Here is an 18,834-nt window from a genome sequence, read left to right as displayed (position 1 = left end):
GGAGTTTTATTTAGATCACACTTTGTACTTTGATGGAGGCGGATGTAGAATACTGGCAGAAAAGATCTAGTGAAGATGTGTTGCTGAAGGGAGACAAAAACACTGGATATTTTTCATAGAATTGCCAATGGCATGAGGAGAAAGAAACTAATTTTCTCCTAAAATGGGGATATCTTGATACAGGGACTCCTAATCTTGTAAATCATGCCATTGACTACAAATAGTTTTGTGGCCCTGCTGATGGATTTAGTTGTAGGCTTAGGAGGGATGTTTTGTTGGAGAGTGAGTGATTATTAGAGGAGGGTAAGAGGGATATATACAAACCATTTAATGAACATGATATAAATAATGTAGTTGATGGAATGAAGAAAAATAAGGCTGTTGGTTGTGATGGTTTTCCTATTATATTATGTCAAGCATGCTAGAGTTTTATCAAATATGACATCATGTTGTGGTTTCATGAATACTATTTGGGGATGCTTGATTTGTATACGTATAATTTTGGGATTATAATCATTCTCTCTAAATAAGCTAATGCTAACACTATTAAAAAATCAGGCCCATCTGCATGTTGCCTATTTTGTTCAAGTTTTTCCCCAAGGTTGTGGATGAGAGGCTGAAACCCTATATGATTAAATTGATTAATGATTTTATTAAAGGTAGTAATATCATAGATGGAGTTATATGTTTACATGAAATACTTCCTTAGTATAGAATAAGGAAGCAACAAGGTGTGGTGTTGAAGCCGGATTTTGTGAAGGCTTATGATATAAGTTAATTAAGACTTCCTTTTCAATTGCCTAGAAGACATGTGATTTAATGACCAATGGATGGGTTGGTTTAAATCAGTGGCCAAAAGGTCGGACTTTGAATGTAAAAGTCAATGATGTGATGGTCAAGAACTTTGGTAGTTTTAAACACTACGGGAAAAGGACACATCCGTGACATTATGAGCAAAAAATATTTTTTGTCATGAAAGTGACACTTCCATGATGATAATTGTGACAAAAACACGTATCATCATGGATATGGTGGGTTCCTACTTCTATGACAAAAATTATGACATAATGGGCTTTTCGTCCTAGACGAGCCGAAGGTGCACCCGCATAACATTCTTTGGGCCGTCCATGACGTAAAAAAATATGGTAGAAGTGAGGGCGAGATTTTTTTTGGGGATTTCTCCGCCTCACACGATAATATGGCTTGTGGCCGCGAGGGGTGGTTTGCGTGTTTCTCTTGTATACACACGGGTGCAAGCGCATTACTGAATCTGGGCGAGCCCTTCGCATTACTGAACCCGAGTGATCCCTCGCATTACTGAACCCAAACGATGGATGCGAGACTTGATCGATCGATCCTTGCTCATGACTGTACGTAACTTGCTGGCCCGATCAATCGATGCGAGTCTCCTACTAGCCTGCAGGTGTGCGAAACCAGAAGGTTGTTGCATCGAGCCCCCACGCGTGATACGAAGAGTTGAACTAGCCTGTTGGCTCTCAATGTATAGTCCTCGTTGCTACCGCGCTCGCGTACGTCTACTCCCAGTCGGTAGGAGTTCAATGAACAAGACCCCGTGGAGGCTAGGGCCCAGAATCCGGTTCGAACCCGAGTTTGATTGATAGACATGGTATTACTAATATATGGCCAAAACGATAATCGATTTTTTCTAGCTGGATAATCTGACCTTTTAAATATGGATATCCAATATACGAGTAAAGTTTGAAGTATTAACTAATAATACATGAATGTTGCTTCTAGACAAGACATAAGCATGTTATTTATTTATTTTGGCTTATTTTTGTATTTTTTTAGTGCGTTATGTATGCTTAAAGTGTATAAATATTAATACTCACTCATTGTTTATGTATAATTTTATTTAAAGCATATTAGATTCCTCATATACTCCCTCCGTCCGGTGAAGAGTGTACATCTAGCTTCAAATTTGTCCACAAAAGAGTATACTTCTATCTTCCTAATGTACTATAAAGTAGGAAAAAATACTTCTCTTTCATCATACGGTAATCAAGACCAATAGCAATCTACACATGATTTTCTTAATTTTTACATGCACTTAGCTCATTGGGGTTAGGTAATTAAAGAGGAGAAAGATGGTAATTTGCACCTTTTCAATGCATTTTTTACTCAACTCCATAATTTGTCCTAAAAACTTTTAGATGTACACTCTTCACCGGACGAAGGGAGTACGCCCTTGTACTCCCTCTTTTGAAAAGAAGGCCTTCGACTCTTGTCTCAAGTCAAACGAGTAGGAGTATACGAGTACAAGTGGGAGGCTCATACTCCGTAGAATACATGGCTACTCTAATTAAAGTAGGAGTATTTACCCTGGCTGTTCCACTATAGAAAAGGAAAACAACGGCCAGTACTACCAGAATTCTGGCCGGCTTGCACTCCCCACCGACGCGTGGTACGTGATTTGTACCTAAATAAAAAACAGGACCATCACCATAAATCCTCTTGCCAGTGCCACTGCCACTGCCCACTGCCCAACATTTAATCCCTCTCGTCTCATCCCCACTTCCTCCCCAACCCCCAATCACTCTCCCTCCAATGCGGCGAGCTGCCGAACCTCGCGAGCACTGAAGCCATGGCAGCCGCTGCCGCCCTCCCCGCTTCCGTCTTCGTGCTCCTCCTCCTCGTCGCCGCTGCGCCGCCCGCCGCAGGCGGCGGGTCCGCGGCCGTGAATGGCGACCGCCTCCGCGCGGAGCAGATCCGGAAGCAGGCCTCGGACGCGGCCGCCTCCGCCGCCGCGCTCGCCGCGGCCTCCCGCCGCCTCCACCTCGACCGCGCGCGCCACCTCCGCCTCCTCTCCTCCCTCCACCGCAACCTCACCGCCACGCTCCGGGACCTAGGCGCCGCCGCCTCCGCGTCGTCCGACCCGGCGTCCCAGAGCGACCAGGCGCGCCGGCTCGAGCTCCAGGCCAAGGACCTGATCCGCGCCGCCCGCGCCGCCATCGCCGACGCCAAGCCGCTCTTCGACCCGCAGCTCAAAATCCAGCGCCTCAAGGACGCAATCTTCGCGCAGAACGAGCTGCTCGCGCGCGCCAAGAAGCGCGGCGCCTTCGCCTCGCTCATCGCCGCCAAATCCATACCCAAGCCGCTCCACTGCCTCGCTGTCCGCCTCACCGCCGAGCGTATCGCGCTGCCTGACAAGTTCGCGGACCCGGTGCCGCCGCCTGCGGCGCTGGAGGACCCCGCGCTGTTCCACTACGCCATCTTCTCCGATAACGTGCTCGCGGCCTCCGTCGTCGTCCGCTCCTGCGTAGCCAACTCGCAGGACCCCTCAAAGCACGTCTTCCATGTGGTGACTGACCGAATGAACCTTGGGGCGATGCAGGTTTGTCCCATCATGTTTCTCCATCTTGCATATGTGCTACGTTATCACTACGTTGGTCCAATCTTATACTTATAAATAACAAGGTGATGGTGTACTTTCAAAAAAAAAAAACAAGGTGATGGTGTCTCTGTGTCAACCGTGGAGTCAATCTTATTCACCATATCTAAATGAAATGGTAACAGTTACTGGTGGTTAGTTTTACGAATTGCAAAATCGCTCTGTTTTAAAATGAGAGAACTTTTCTGTGGGTTGACATCGTCAAATTTTGTTTATAATAAAGAGAGAGATTGATTTGTTTAGATGTAATGCTATCTAGTGCATTTGTCATACGGCCATCATCGTAGAAGTAGCGTGTTCACCCAGTTATGATTATTTAGTAACTAGCGATGTGCCCGTGCGTTGCAACGGATCCAAAGTAGAATAATACTTGTTTACAAACTTGAAAGAAATTACTCTAGTTTTGATATACATATATCACTAAAAATATATTATGTTTCACTCAAAATATATTCCTTTGGTTGTTTTGATGAGACGAGGGAGGGATGAGATTGGTTTCAAGATAATAAGGGATTTTCTGTGATTGGAGCAGAGAAGTGAGCTATTGTTGCAAAAAGGCCACAACTTATCTCACAGTCGTTAGATGCAAATCTAATGGTCAGAAATGACGGATGGCAGGCACACCATCATCACCAATTGAGTCTTTTATAGGAGTAGAGATTACTTACTAGTAGCAAAACCAAGATTGACTTAGGTTCTTAATTTTATTCATTTCCTCAAATAGTATAATAAATGACAAGTGTAACCTTATACTCTTAAGTAAAAAGATGGCATGTATATCTCCTATGGAATTCTTTACTCGGTGTAATGCACATATAACCAGCAGTATTTTTATATACATATCTTCTTATAACAGATCTAAAGAGTCAACAGTAGTGTCACCCCAGTGGGAATATTATTGTACTAATTATGTTCTATACCTCAAAATCATAGTACTACCAATGTGGTTGCCACTATTGCCAGTATGTTTAGGTGTTCTTTCGGACGGTGAGATTATCTGTCTTTAATGGTGTGTACCTTAAATACAAAAATTGTTCTAGATTCCCTTGTCCCCTTAATATTCTCTTTGCAAATTTGGTAAAAATTATGCCATGCATCTGCAGGTGATAATCCGCCTCATGGACTTACAAGGTGCACACTATGAGGTCAAAGCATATGAAGACTACAAATTTCTTAACTCCTCCTATGTTCCTGTGCTCCGGCAACTGGAGTCAGCAAACCTCCAAAAATTCTATTTCGAGAATAAGCTTGAGAATGCCACCAAAGATGCTAGCAATATGAAGTTCAGGAATCCCAAGTATCTTTCTATGCTTAATCACTTGCGATTCTACTTGCCTGAGATGTACCCCAAGCTGCAGAAGATTCTTTTCTTGGATGATGATGTCGTGGTACAGCGGGATCTTACAGGATTGTGGAAGATTGACATGGATGGGAAGGTGAATGGAGCAGTAGAAACATGCTTTGGGTCATTTCATCGGTATTGGCAGTATATGAACTTCTCGCACCCCCTTATCAAAGCAAAGTTCAATCCTAATGCATGTGGCTGGGCTTATGGCATGAACTTCTTTGATCTTAATTCTTGGAGGAGGGAGAAATCTACCGAGCAGTACCATTACTGGCAGACTCAGGTATGTTTCCTTGCATCACCCTGATACCGTTTCTTTTATTGCTGAAATTTTAAGAACTTCTAATTAGCAATAAATGTTCATGTGCCACTAAGTTGTTCTCTGCAAATGGACAATTATCTTATCATTTCTATATAAGAGAAATTTTTTTCATGATAAATGACGATAGCTAATATTACTTTGTGTAATAAACTACAATTAAATATAGTTTAAGTTGTCACGCCGATCTAGTTAAATTATAGTAAGGCCAACTTTATAGCTTGCCAGCAAAGCAAGATAAATGACTAAAGTTAGCATTTCCATGCCCTCTGAGGATATAGGTTAGCTGGACAGAAAGTAACAGAAGTTAGGGTTATATCCCCTGAGGTTATATAGCCTGCACTATTAGCCTAGCAGGGCAACAAGACAACTTACTGAACTTAGCGTTTGTATGACCCCTGAAAGGCTGTAACTGTAGCATTTATAATTCTAGATGCCCTAGCTCACCGTGATGGGAAACTCGGTCAATACTTAATTTGTTATATTAAATGGAGCATATCTGATATATGTATTTTTGCTGTATGTGTCATCTTCAGAATGAGAACCGGTTATTATGGAAGTTGGGAACATTGCCCCCAGGTTTAATCACATTCTACTCGACGACAAAGCCTCTTGACAAATCTTGGCATGTCCTTGGGCTCGGGTATAATCCAAGCATCAGCATGGAGGAGATTAGAAACGCTGCTGTTGTGCATTTCAATGGGAACATGAAGCCTTGGCTGGACATTGGTATGAACCAGTTCAGGCAGCTCTGGACAAAATACGTGGATTACGACGACTCGTTCATTCGTCAATGCAATTTTGCACCGCCATAGAAGAAGGAAGCCTTGACATTTATTCTGCAGAAATGGAAAAGGTTTGGAGATTGGAACTGGGGAACATTTCAGCTGGAACAGCGCCGAACATCTTTTACTGTCAGATGACTGCCGTCCTGAAACCGGTTTTCATTTCTAATTCGAAAACAATCACTTGCGATTCTATTTGCCTGAGATTAGTCTTGTGAATGTGTAAAATTGTGATACGAATTCTATGTCTCATGCTATACTTAGTACTGAGTGCTGTATAGCTTTGTGTTGGTACTGGCACGTATGAGTACACAAGTACGCTTATTTGTTGGCCTCTATATATATACCATGTAGTCCCACCGTCTAGTTCTTGTAAACTTGCTGCCGTGTTATATAAGGTACTAGTACTGTATAATAGTTCAGTTAAATCGACTTTTTCTATGTAAATTCCTCTATTATAGTGAAGTTACGCATTCGCACGGTTTAACAAATTTGCATCTTGACTCCCTCGTTTTATCTAACAAGTGATATCAGAGTCACGTTCAGATTGAGGTAGAGGTTTTTTTTTGTCGTTTGACAATATGTTCATGTTTTGTTCCCGTTTTCATTCGTTTGTGAAACGGATGTGAGTATTGATACGCTTCCCCAAGATCTGATTGAGTTGCGCCTCGGCTGGCTGCAGTTAGGGGAGTTTTGGTGTCTCGGCTTCGCCTAGTAGTTTAGGTTTGGATTTTTTATCCTCGCGGGCCAGTGTTCAAATGGCCGTGTTTTCATTTTTTAGTTGATCTTCCGGGCTTCGGTCCTCCTTGAATTTGTCAGGCGGGATCAAGTCGACGGAGTTCTGATGTAGATTCCTGCTGCCTTCTTGGGACAACGAGGTTAGGTTTTCTTACTGTACGTGTGCGATAGCGAGATTTGGTGCCGGTGCTTCAAATCGATCCAAGGGTTCAATGACGACGATTACGATTCCAAGATGCTGGTCCGTAGGATCATGTGCAAGAAAACTTTTCAACTGTCATGGACAAGGTCAGACCGACTAGCGGCGCATCGGCAACTCGTTCTGAGGGCGTAGCAGTCGTTCAGAGATCTCGATGTAATTTTTATTACATTTAGGGTGCTTTGTACTTCCGATGAACTTTTATAATAGATCTGTTGTTTCGCAATAGAAAAGCATGACTATGTTTTTACAAATGGATATCAATTCTGAACTCTATGATCATTTTAAACATAGTATTAAATAGTTTACACGATCACATAACACATGTGGTAAGCAATCCAAATAATTCAAAAATAATAATAATTTACACACTGCACAACTTTTTGAGCCGTTCATTTTTGTTTTAGTGATTTGACGTAATTTGGCTGCCTAACCTTTTTTTAGGAAGAGTCCACTTCCTTATTCAACACCAAACCTACCCACTCTCTCTGGTTGGGCCGTTTACTTGACAATTCAACGCGTCGTGTTTTAGTTCAAATTTGAATTAAAATCATGCCATTTTTTTTTCTGAATGGAGGGAGTCAGTGGCGGTGCCAACTGCCAAGGGTGTTCTGTGTAGTCAGTTGACTACACAAGATTAAGGCAAAACAGTAGAAATTCTCCAAAAAATAATATAGAATTAATCTAAATATAACTACTTGACATCACAATTTTGAATTGACATCACAACTTTGAACTCCTGGCTTCGGCACTGGAGGGAGTACTACTTGTTTTGACATACTCTCACATTCTCTCTCTCTCTCAAAAAAAACTTGTTTTGACATCCAATGCATGTACCAATGCCCGTTGTTGATTTTCATATTTGTGCTATGTTTTTTGACTTGGCCAATTTATCTTGTTTTAGAGTAGTACATAATGTTTTGTTGGTTTTTTGTTTTAAAACGTGATGATTTGTTGTGTAATAGATCTTGAAATGTAACCTCTGAAACAAGATAAATTAAACTTACCAAACCGAATGTCAATTTTCTCTCGACCCCCCTATAAAAATTATACTTGTTTAGACAATAGTTTCTTACGAAAATGGCATTTTGGAGGCCGAGCTCCATGGAGCCCTTTACTTTTGAAAAATTCAAATTCAAAGATTTATGTTTCAAAAAATTCTGAAAAAATATGCGTGTATGTAAGGATGTAACCCACATGTGTGTAAAAATTCATGATGAAATACCTTGAGTTGCGACCTGTACAAAAAAGACAAATTCATGGCCTAGAAGGATGAATAGTGTCATGTGTTAAACAACCCTAGATTTGTTTTTTTACGCAGCCCTAATTTCAACGTATTTTGCCTTGAAAATTTACACACATGTGCGTTATGCCTTCATATATATCTGTGTTTTTTTCTCAGAATTTTCTGAAATGTAAAAATATGAATTTTGAATTTGGAGGTCTCATTGGAGCTCGGTCACCAAACGGGATTTCCGCTTTCTTACCCTAATTTAAGCATGCAAGCATTCGACAAACCTGAAAGCTTGGCTATCTATTGGTGTGCTATCAAACAGCCTACTTTTGATTACCCCTAAGAACGTTATCACTAGTATGGTTTGGTTTTTGCCAATTATTGGCTACCCAAAATACTGGTTACTAATGTTTGGCACCAGATCAAACAGTCGCCCTAAATAAACAAAACGGCAGGTAAGAAGCAAGAAGTGCATGGAAAGGTATGAACTGGTCCTCACCGACAATATACAAGGGAGATTGTCGATCGGGTTGGGTCAAGCATCCTTCTCCTCGTTGGGAATTGTACAAGGGAAGAAGTCGAGGGCACACGTCAAAGACACCAACAACTAGGTAGGCATGTCGCACCTACTGTATCCACGGAGGCCCAGATATGAGATATCCATGCAAAAATTGTGAAGTGATGATGCAAACCTTGGTGTACTGAACATGAACATAGTGTATTCGTGTTAAACAAAAAGAAACAGTGTATTCACACTGGAGCGTAGGAGGACGAATGCAAGTAGTAGTATATGACGAACTGACGTTTACTGCTTAGCGACCAGTGAACTTATTTATTTACAATATAGCAAGATAGGAGTACTAGCTAGCGATGTAGTAGGTTGGTGTGGTGACAGTGACTAACAGAACTAACTATCCATCTTGCTTTCTTTTATCTCTTCATGGGCTAACTAATTAAACACGCTGGAGTATCATACAAGTGATCGTTGAGATTAATTACATGCGCATGTGTGCTTTGCAACGGAAACGGTACGTGACCCGGCGGCAGGCATGCAATCTATACTAAACTAGAGGTAATCGATCGAGTGCACTGGATGTAGCCGCACTCCAAAGCTTGGGCGCGCTCCAGCTCAAGCTTCTCTCCATCCCTTGAAGCTAGCCCTGATAGTTCATCCACCAAATAACGAGAATTGCCGCCTAAGCCTGTCCGTCGTGCGGCCATTCATGCATGTATCTCAAGCAAATGGCCCGGCCGGCCGGTGGTACGTAGTTGCCACACGTTTGGGACCTCCTGTTCAGCACATATATATACTCAGCCGAAGTGCTTGTCTCAACATTCATTCCACCCTCCATCATCTTGTCCTCTGCTCCTCAAGAGCTGCCTCAAGATACAGAAGCTCAAAAGGAGTACAAGCTATGGCCATGGCTATCTCCTATGGCCTTCCAGCTCCGTGCTCTCTCCTCATGGCGACCCTGCTGCTGCTCATCGTCCAAGCCCAGAGCGTCACCAGGCACTACAATTTCAACGTATGTCCACAATTCTTCCATCTTCTGCATGCATTTGCGGTCATCATCTTGACCTGATCACATTAATTCATGCATGGTGCTCGAGCTCGTCTTGATCGAAACCTTAATACCTCTGCATGCATGCAGGTGCAAATGGCGAATGTGACGAGGCTGTGCGGCACCAAGAGCATAGTGACGGTGAACGGGGAGTACCCCGGCCCGGCGCTGCTGGCGAGGGAAGGCGACCGCGTCGTCGTCCGCGTCACCAACCGCGTCGCCCACAACGTGACGCTGCACTGGCACGGCATCCGCCAGCTGCGGACCGGCTGGGCCGACGGGCCGGCGTACGTCACGCAGTGCCCCATCCAGACGGGTCAGAGCTACGTCTACGACTTCACCGTCACCGGGCAGCGCGGCACGCTGTGGTGGCACGCGCACATCTCCTGGCTGCGCGCCACCGTCTACGGCGCCATCATCATCCTCCCCAAGCACGGCGTGCCTTACCCGTTCGCTGCGCCGCACAAAGAGGTCCCGGTGGTCTTCGGCGAGTGGTGGAAGGCCGACACGGAGGCGGTGGTCAGGCAGGCGCTTCGGACGGGCGGAGCACCCAACATCTCCGACGCTTTCACGATCAACGGGCTCCCTGGGCCGCTCTACAATTGCTCTGCCAAAGGTACTACGTGTTTTCTATTCTTTCTAGCCAATGTCACATGTTTATAAAACGTGCCAACTACTAATAGAGATGTTGTATGGTGACACATCTCAGACACTTTCAAACTGAAGGTGGAACCCGGGAAAACGTACATGTTGCGCCTCGTCAATGCCGCGCTCAACGATGAGCTTTTCTTCTCCGTCGCCAAGCATACACTCACCGTCGTTGAGGTCGACGCCGTCTACGTCAAGCCTTTCACCGTCAAGACCCTGATCATCTCTCCGGGCCAGACCACCAATGTACTCCTCACCGCCAAGCCGTTCTACCCCAAGGCCAACTTCTACATGTCGGCCGCGCCCTACTCCACCATCAGGCCTTGGCACCTTCGACAACACCACTATCGCTGGCATCCTCGAGTACCAAAAGCCCGGCTCGCCCTCTGTGCCAAGCTTTGACAAGGACTTGCCGCTGTTCAAGCCGGCTCTGCCGCGGTTCAACGACACCGGCTTCGTCACCAACTTCACCTCCAAGCTCCGCAGCCTCGCCACGCCTCAGTACCCGGCGGCCGTGCCACGGTCGGTGGACAAGCGGTTCTTCTTCACGGTCGGGCTGGGCACGCTCCCGTGCCCCGCGAACACTACGTGCCAGGGGCCCACCAACAAAACGCAGTTCGCGGCGGCCATGAACAACGTCTCGCTGGTGCTCCCTTCCACGGCGCTCCTCCAGTCGCACTTCACCGGCGTGTCTCGGGGAGTCTACGGGTCCAACTTCCCGGTCACGCCCCTCTTGAAATTCAACTACACGGGGGCGCCGCCGAACAACACGAACGTGGCCAAGGGGACCAAGCTCCTCGTGCTGCCATTCAACACGTCGGTGGAGCTGGTGATGCAGGACACGAGCATCCTCGGCTTCGAGAGCCACCCCCTACACCTGCACGGCTTCAACTTCTTTGTGGTCGGGCAAGGGTTTGGCAACTACGACGCCGTGAACGACCCCGCCAAGTTCAACCTCGTCGACCCGGTAGAGCGGAACACCGTTGGGGTGCCCGCCGGCGGGTGGGTGGCCATTCGCTTCCTCGCCGATAACCCAGGTACCTAGAGTTAAATGCAAACCGTACTGAAAGAATGTTTATGTCCATGCTCATACTACCTATCATATTCATGTACGTGCAGGTGTATGGTTCATGCATTGCCATTTGGAGGTGCACACGACGTGGGGATTGAGAATGGCATGGCTGGTACTAGACGGAAGCCTTCCGAACCAGAAGTTGCTCCCCCCACCGGCTGATCTCCCCAAATGCTAGTCACAGAGGATCAAAGCCGTTGGTTTCCTCTCTAATTTGATTTGTTCGTTAATTTGCGATTGATGTCTCCTGTCCAGGGTTGTAGCTTTTTTGCAATTTAAATTTGTTCTTTCACTTGATTAGCAGTTTATAAAAACGAGAATGTTTTGAAGGGTGTTGAATAAACGGTGGTGTGAATTACACGTCAAAATTCCAAAAGTTTTTGGAAGGGACCCTGGTAAGCGCCATACCTGTTTTTTTTTTAAAAGGGGGATTCTCCGGCCTCTGCATCAGAAAGATGCATACGGCCATCTTATTAACCAAATAAAGTAGTGCCAACATGGTTACAAAGGTCTCCAAAAGTAATAAAAAAGCACAGAAAGCTCACACAGAGCCAATAAGGGCTAGAAACACCAACTAGCCAAGAAAAGACGCCACAACCGGCTGGCTAAAACTAGATAGGGAAACTAATTGCCTATCCTGTTACATGACCGCCATCCAAACCGGTTGAAGATATCCCAAGCTACCATCTCCCAGCGGAAAGACCCAGTAACCAAATGCTCCCTGGCCTCCGTCTGGGTGAGTAGCGATCACGAACGGATCAGAGCCGTAGTTCGGAATATGACCTGCAAAAAATGTATACATGATATTTTGTTAAAAACCAAATCATTTCTGCAAGTCCAGGTAGTCCACAGCAAAGCACAAACTCCAACCCGAATATGTCTCGCTAAGTCAGGCTCAATCCCATTAAGCCATGCCCTAAATAACGCATTAACAGAATTCGGTGGATTGATATTAAAAGCAATGTGGACCGTCTACCAAAGTACCTTGGCCAACGGGCAATCAAAAAAGAGGTGTTTGATAGTCTCATCCCGATCGCAGAAACTACACCTAGTAGGTCCTGTCCAATTACGCTTTATCAAGTTGTCCTTAGTTAAAATAACTTGTTTATGGACAAACCACATAAACACTTTTATTTTTAAAGGAACTTTGACATCCCAAACATGCTTGGACGTAGGAATGGAGTTCGAATCAATAACATCAATATACATTGATTTAACCGTGAATACTCCAGACTTAGTCAATTTCCAGCGTAATTCATCGGGTTGTTGTGAAAGCTGGACCTCCATCAGTCTCCTAACTAGACGGAGCCATTCTTCCCAATGATTGCCCGCTAGCGTTCGTCGGAACTGAATATTAAGGGGGGTAGATTGAAAGACCGATGCGACGAACACCTCACGTCGTTGAACAATGCGGTACAAAGACGAATATTGGATGGCCAAGGGTGTCTCGCCGAGCCAAGTATCCTCCCAGAAACGTGTACTCGTGCCGTTTCCAATAACAAACTTCGTCCTATTAAACAAGGACTGTTTGACTTTCATCAGGCCTTTCCAGAAAGGTGAATTGGTCGGCCTGGCTGTAACCTGGGACAAAGTTTTTGTCTAGAGGTACTTGCTGCGAAGGATTTGAGCCCACATAGCATCATTCTCCGATGAGAGCTTCCACAGCCACTTGCTAAGAAGGCATTTATTCTTAACTTCTAGATTCTCAATACCTAGACCCCCTTGGTCTTTCGGTCTACAGATGATATCCCATTTGGCAAGCCGATATTTTCTTTTAAGCTCATCACCCTGCCAAAAGAAACGCGATCGATAGAAGTTCAGTCTCTTCCTAACACCAACTGGGACCTCAAAGAACGATAGGATAAACATTGGCATACTCGTGAGCACTGAATTAATCAGGATTAATCGGCCTCCGTATGACATGAGCTTACCCTTCCAGCAACTCATTTTCTTCTCAAATCGGTCCTCGATGCACTTCCACTCTCTGTTTGTCAGCCTACGATGGTGGATTGGAATCCCCAGGTAAGAGAAGGGTAACTCTCCCAACTGACACCCAAACAATTTCCTATAAGCATCCTGTTCGTCTTTGGCCCTACCTGTCGGTGTACTAGAGTAGGGGTACCCTAGTATCCCGAACTTGTGCACGGGCAGTCGCAGCATCCCGCGGCAAGGCTTGCCGGGTGACCGCCAAGATCCTCCGAGGCTACTTTGAGGGCCATTCAAGAACAAAGTGTCCAAGCTAAGAAGACAAGACCCCGGCGGGAGGAGCTTGCCGGGAAGGCTATCAAAAGCATCTCAAAGGCCCCGGCAAGAGGAGCTTGCCGGGAAGGAAACAAGACCCCGGCAAGAGGAGCTTGCCGGGAAGGCCATCCAAGGCATACCAAGAAAACCTGCCGCGACGCGCCACGCGCCCCGGCAAGGCCCGGTGAGCGACAAGCTCCCGGACGCGACAAGACAACAACCGCGGCAAGGCGCTTGCCGCGGCGAACCGCCTCTCCGAGCCCGCGCTCCAGCACACCCGCCCACGTGTCGCTCTCCCGAGCACACGTGGTGGGAGGCCGTGCAGCTAGGGGTGCGTGGTGGCGAGCAGGCGCTGACAAGATCACCATCGTGGCAAACGGTGCCGTCCCTAGCGGTCCCTTTCGGTACTGTTTAGGCGACACAGACGGGCATTTAATGCCCTTGTCCCCTGCTGTTAGGGTTAGGTATGATAACACTGTAGCAGGTAGCTGTGCCTGCTACAGCACCTAGCTGCCCCTACTACGGCACCTTTCCATCTTTGCCCTCGGCCCCCGTTGCCCTATGTCGGTAACCCCTTGCATATAAAAGGAGGCCCGAGTGCAACAGAGGGGGGGGGGGTTGAGCCATTTTCGAACACTCACGCTGGGGGACGGCCATTCCAGATACACACGCTCGGTCTCGCTAGCAGCTGGAGAGTACTGTAGCACTCCGCGCTCCCGAGCTAGAAATCAATACCAAACCACAAAGCAGGAGTAGGGTTTTACGCATCCGTGCGGCCCGAACCTGGGTAAATCGCTCGCGTGCTCCACCTCGATCCGCCCTTTGCACGACCAACCGCTCGCGTGTTTCGCCTCGATCTGCTCTTTGCGCAACCTCCGCCCCCGCCGAACCGAAAGGGACCCGGTCCGCCGGTCCCATAGGTGTCCGTGGATCAGAAACCCCGGCATCTCAGGGCCGAGCAACCCCGGCATCTTTGGCGCGCCAGGTAGGGGGCGTCGAAGTTGTGTGAACCAGATCTGGCGTTCTCGCGGGCTAGATCTTCATCGTCCTCAGATCCGGCGTTCTCGCGGGCTAGATCTTCATCATCTTCATCAACATGCCGCCGAAGAAGAAAGTTTCGGAGGCAGCCGCTCCGTCCACGCCGAGGGCCAAAGATAAGTTGCCAAAATTTGAGCAACCGGATTTTTTAAATTTTAAGTTATCTCCCTTGAACGACCACACTTTGTATGGGGAACCTGAGCGTGGGGGAGTCAACTCATAGCTAGCTGCGCCGTTGCGTTGTTTCGAGCTCGCTCAACAACATTAAGTGAGCTGCGGCTAGTTGCTTAACTAGCCGCGCCCTTGCATTGTTTCGAGCCTGCTCAACAACGTAAGTGAGCTGCGGCTAGTTGCTTAACTAGCCGCGCCCTTACTTTGCTTCGAGCCCGCTCAGCAACTTAAGTGAGCTGCAGCTAGTTGCGACAAGGCTTCTTGCCGGTAGTGGCACCGCCAGCAGGCTGCTGACGTTCCGCACTCAGCGCTCGCGGCTCAGGTGCCTGCACCGGCAAGTTCCCTAAAAGCGTAGGGCGAAAACATACAAAGGGAGGAATCGAGTAAAGGGAGTAACGTTGCAATCGTTGCCCACGACCAGGCAACATTACAAAGATAGCTTGTCGCAGCTCTAACAGATTGTCCCCATCACATGATGGGCAGCGACAAGAAAAGGAGAAATGAGCAAGATGCTCCGGCAAGCCCTAGGGTTTGTTCCGTTGTAGCAGAAGCTCCCGGCAAGTTTCGCTCCGGCAAGCTTGCCGGGGAACGTCACGCTCCGGCAGACCCGCGGGTTCTTGCCGTAGAAGCGGACGTTCCCGCAGCCGCAGAATCGCCTTTAGTCCTTGTTGTCGAGCCACAAGCTCCACCATGGGCGCAGCAGATTGTCCGCCTCCTTCAGACAGGAGAACTTCCCGAAGAGCAAGAAGAAGCGGAAAGAGTAGCCCGGCAGTCAAGTATGTACCAGTTTGTTGACAAGACACTGTACAGAAGAAGACTCAACGGTGTGAAATTGAAGCGTATTCACCGGGAAGACGGACAAAAGCTGTTGGCAGAAATGCATGGCAATCAAGTAAACATCTACTCCCCGGTAAGCAATAACGGGCCATAAGGCTCCATATCTGTATTTTCTCTTCTTTCTTTTTCACAAGGAAAGGAAGGCTCCCTCGCGCACAAGTTTGCCGGGGGGGGGGGAGGGCAAGGAGAAGATGATGGTATGGACGTCGTTCAAGAGTTTCGCCTTGCCGGGAAGCAAACAACAGAAAGATAAGTTGCCAAAATTTGAGCAATCAGATTTTAAAAAATTCTAACTTATCTCCCCTGAACGGCCGCACCTTGTATGGAAAACCTGTGCGCGGAGGAGCCAACTCATAGCTAGCTGCGCCCTTGCGTTGTTTCGAGCTCGCTCAACAACATTAAGTGAGCTGCGGCTAGTTGCTTAACTAGCCGCGCCCTTGCATTGTTTCGAGCCTGCTCAACAACGTAAGTGAGCTGCGACTAGTTGCTTAACTAGCCGCGCCCTTACTTTTCTTCGAGCCCGCTCAGCAACTTAAGTTAGCTGCAGCTAACTGCGACAAGGTTTCTTGTCGGTAGCGGCACCGCCGGCAGGCTGCTGACGTCCCGCACTCAGCGCTCGCGGCTCAGGTGCCTGCACCGGCAAGTTCCCTAAAAGCGTAGGGCAAAAGCATACAAGGCAAGGAATCAAGTAAAGGGGAATAATATAGCAATCACTACCCATAAGGAGGTTATATTACAAAATAACTTGTCGCAGCTCTAACAGATACTTTCTATGACATAGCTAGCAGCGACAAGGAAAGAAGGAAACAGACGGCCTAGTCAACGCGGTCGCCCTCAACCCTCTTGATCCCGCCCACCTTGTCCACAATGGGTGCGACAAGGGCCTTGAGCTTCTCCTGATCGATGTCAGGCGGCAAGGGTCTGAGGACGTTGTTGAGGCGGAGGCCTGGATTGCGGAAGGCCACCTTCATCAACACCTTCTGAAGGGCTCCCGCACAGATCTCGCGCGACTCGTCGGCCAGCTGCTTCGGGATCCTATCTCGGAGTCGCTGGAGGGCCGTCGCCACGCCCTTGAAGAACAGAGTGAGCTTGGCGCTAGGTTGGAGGTTCTCGTCGGAGGAGTACCCGAAGTCTTCCACCCCCAGCTGCGCCAGCTCTTTGTCGATGTCCGTGGCGGCGTTCACCAGACTCTCCGTCCAGTGCGTCACAGTCTCCCTGAAGGCGTTCTGGGTGGTGGCGGCGCTCTCCAGCAGCGCCTTGTCGGCCTTGATTTCCTCCTTCAAGGCCGCCTCCCGCTTCTTGGCGCCGTCCAGAGTCTTGGTCAAAGTGGTTAGCTTCAACTCAAGATCCACGTTGGAGGCCTTGGTGACGCTGAGCTCCTTGCCCTTCTCGGAGAGATCGGCCTCCAGCCGCGCTACCTTCGTCTCCAACTCCTCCTTGGCGGCCTCGGCGGCGGCGGCAGCGTCCTTCGCTCGCTTGAGGGCTCCGCCAAGCTTCTCCTCGTGCGCGGCAAGCTCCTCCTCGTGGGCGTCGAGATTGACCTTCCGCTGCGCCAGCTCGCCCTCTTCTGCGGCTAGCTTCACAGCGGCCAGTCGCTGCAGCTCTTCGGCTTCGGCCTTCTCGAGGAGAAAGGCCTTCCGCGCTTCAGCGAGCTGCTCCCGCTCCTCCGCCAGGGATCGGACGGCTTCCCGGTGGAAACCCCCGAGCTCGTCCGCGCGCCTTTCGATGTCAGCTCCCGCCTTCGCGACAAGTGCCTCGCGGGATTCCAGCTTGGCTTGCCGCGCGCGGTAGAGCGACATCAACTTCTGCAGCAGCCGCTCTTCTTCGGGCTCGTTGCTGCTGTTGCTTGGCGCGTCGACTAGCTTCAACCCCGCGGAGGCGAGCACTTCTCCGTCAAGGATCTCCCCCTCGACCGGCGCTCTGGAGCTTGATGCCCAGGGAAGATTGATGAAGACGTTTTCGCCGGCCTTCAGGTAGACGCCTGGCTGGGGCTCTCCGAAGCCTGGCGCTGCGGCGGCGGCGGACGGGTCGGCGGTCGGTGTAGCGCCTGGCGCTCCTGCGGCCTCAGGGCCGTCAGCGCGATCGCCGGGCCCCTCACCGGTCGCCGCGGCGTCCGCCTTGGCGGCCTCTGCGCCGGCGGCGTCGCCACCGCCGGCGGCGACCTCTGTCCCCATCTGCTCCGCAGCGGATAGATCTGACGGCCGGAGAAAGGGGAGAAGAGTCAAACAGAATCCAGCAGAAACTCATAAAGATCAAGAAGAGAAGGATCCAAGGGAAGTTTCGAAGCAAGGGGAGTACCTGCACCAGGCTCTGCGGTCGTGGTCTCCGTCGTCGGGGGGCCGCTGACGCTGTCCCTCGCCGGAGAACCCTCCCTTGCCGGAGACTTCTCCCTCACCGGGGAGCCTTCCCTTGCCGGAGAGTTCTCCCTTGTCGGGGAATTCTCCCTTGGCTCCTGGTGGGGCTGCTCGGCTCCTACACAAGTCAACAAGCAGATATCAGCAAAGACAAGTACCCAAGTGCGCCTCGCAGCAGAAAGTAAATCACACACTTACGCTGGGGGCTGCCATGGAGGAAAGTCGCCAGCTCCGGCAAGGTTATCTCGGGCGCGCCACCTGTTGTCGCAGTGGGCTCGTCCTCGGTGGTGATCGCCGGGGCCTTAGCTCTCTTTGCCGCTCTCTGGGCCAGAGTCCTAAAGAGGAACAGATTCAGGGAAAGGCAAGTGAGAAACAAGACCAACAGCAAGAGTTGGAGAAATGCAAGTACAACAAGAGAAGCTTACTCTCCCTCTTCTTCCTTGTCGGAGCTTAACGCGGAGAAGTCGAAGCCTGGCCCGCGCCCGGCGCGAGGAGGCGGAGGAGAAGCTTCCCTTGGCCGCTTGGTGGGAGCAGTGGCGGCGGTCCGGGACGACCCCGCTCCGGCCGTTGGCACGGCGTGAGTGGCGGCAGGGACTGCAGCGGTGGTCCGGCTAGACTCCGCTCCAGTTGCCGTCGTGGCGTGAGGCACTCCCGCGGCAACGGTGCTTGCCGTGGTCGAGCGTGTCACGCGACGTGGCGACTATTGGCCCGCTTGCCGCTCCGCCACATCACCAACCTTACGGAGGCGCCTTCTTGGTGGGGATGGAGGCTCTGCTTCTGGTGGGCTAGCTGAAGACGAGGAGGAAGAAGAGATTTGCAACGAGCCGCTCGTGTCCTTGGCGGGCTCGGTCGGCTCGGCGTCACGCTCAGCAAGCTCCT

General features: G+C 49.1%; 2 protein-coding genes across 2 annotated transcripts; both read left to right on the top strand.

The window, feature by feature from the left end:
* Positions 1-2,487: 2,487 nt before the first annotated feature.
* QUA1 (Nucleotide-diphospho-sugar transferases superfamily protein) lies at positions 2,488-6,308 on the top strand. The gene is made up of 3 exons (XM_048684646.2): positions 2,488-3,355; positions 4,516-5,040; positions 5,613-6,308. Exons 1-3 carry the CDS (start codon positions 2,606-2,608, stop codon positions 5,889-5,891), a joined length of 1,554 nt encoding a protein of 517 aa, XP_048540603.2. The 5' UTR covers positions 2,488-2,605; the 3' UTR covers positions 5,892-6,308.
* A 3,076-nt stretch (positions 6,309-9,384) lies between these two features.
* On the top strand, positions 9,385-11,682 carry LOC125521159 (laccase-4). The gene is given in 5 exon segments (XM_048686206.2): positions 9,385-9,558; positions 9,685-10,210; positions 10,304-10,560; positions 10,562-11,279; positions 11,362-11,682. Coding segments are annotated over 5 exon segments (1,743 nt in total). The 5' UTR covers positions 9,385-9,447; the 3' UTR covers positions 11,493-11,682.
* The last annotated feature ends 7,152 nt before the right edge of the window (positions 11,683-18,834 follow it).

The sequence above is a fragment of the Triticum urartu genome, chromosome 7A (assembly GCF_056163025.1).
Source record: "Triticum urartu cultivar PI428250 chromosome 7A, HENAU_Tu73, whole genome shotgun sequence".
NCBI lineage: Eukaryota > Viridiplantae > Streptophyta > Magnoliopsida > Poales > Poaceae > Triticum > Triticum urartu.
This window is presented reverse-complemented; position numbering and strand designations above follow the sequence as displayed.

Bases quoted from the DNA above. Each gene is read 5' to 3' on its own strand.
- QUA1 (XM_048684646.2), top strand. From the start codon at position 2,606: ATGGCAGCCGCTGCCGCCCTCCCCGCTTCCGTCTTCGTGCTCCTCCTC. The intron at 3,356-4,515 runs GTTTGTCCCATC...ATGCATCTGCAG, and splicing joins TGAACCTTGGGGCGATGCAG to GTGATAATCCGCCTCATGGA. The intron at 5,041-5,612 runs GTATGTTTCCTT...TGTCATCTTCAG, and splicing joins ACCATTACTGGCAGACTCAG to AATGAGAACCGGTTATTATG.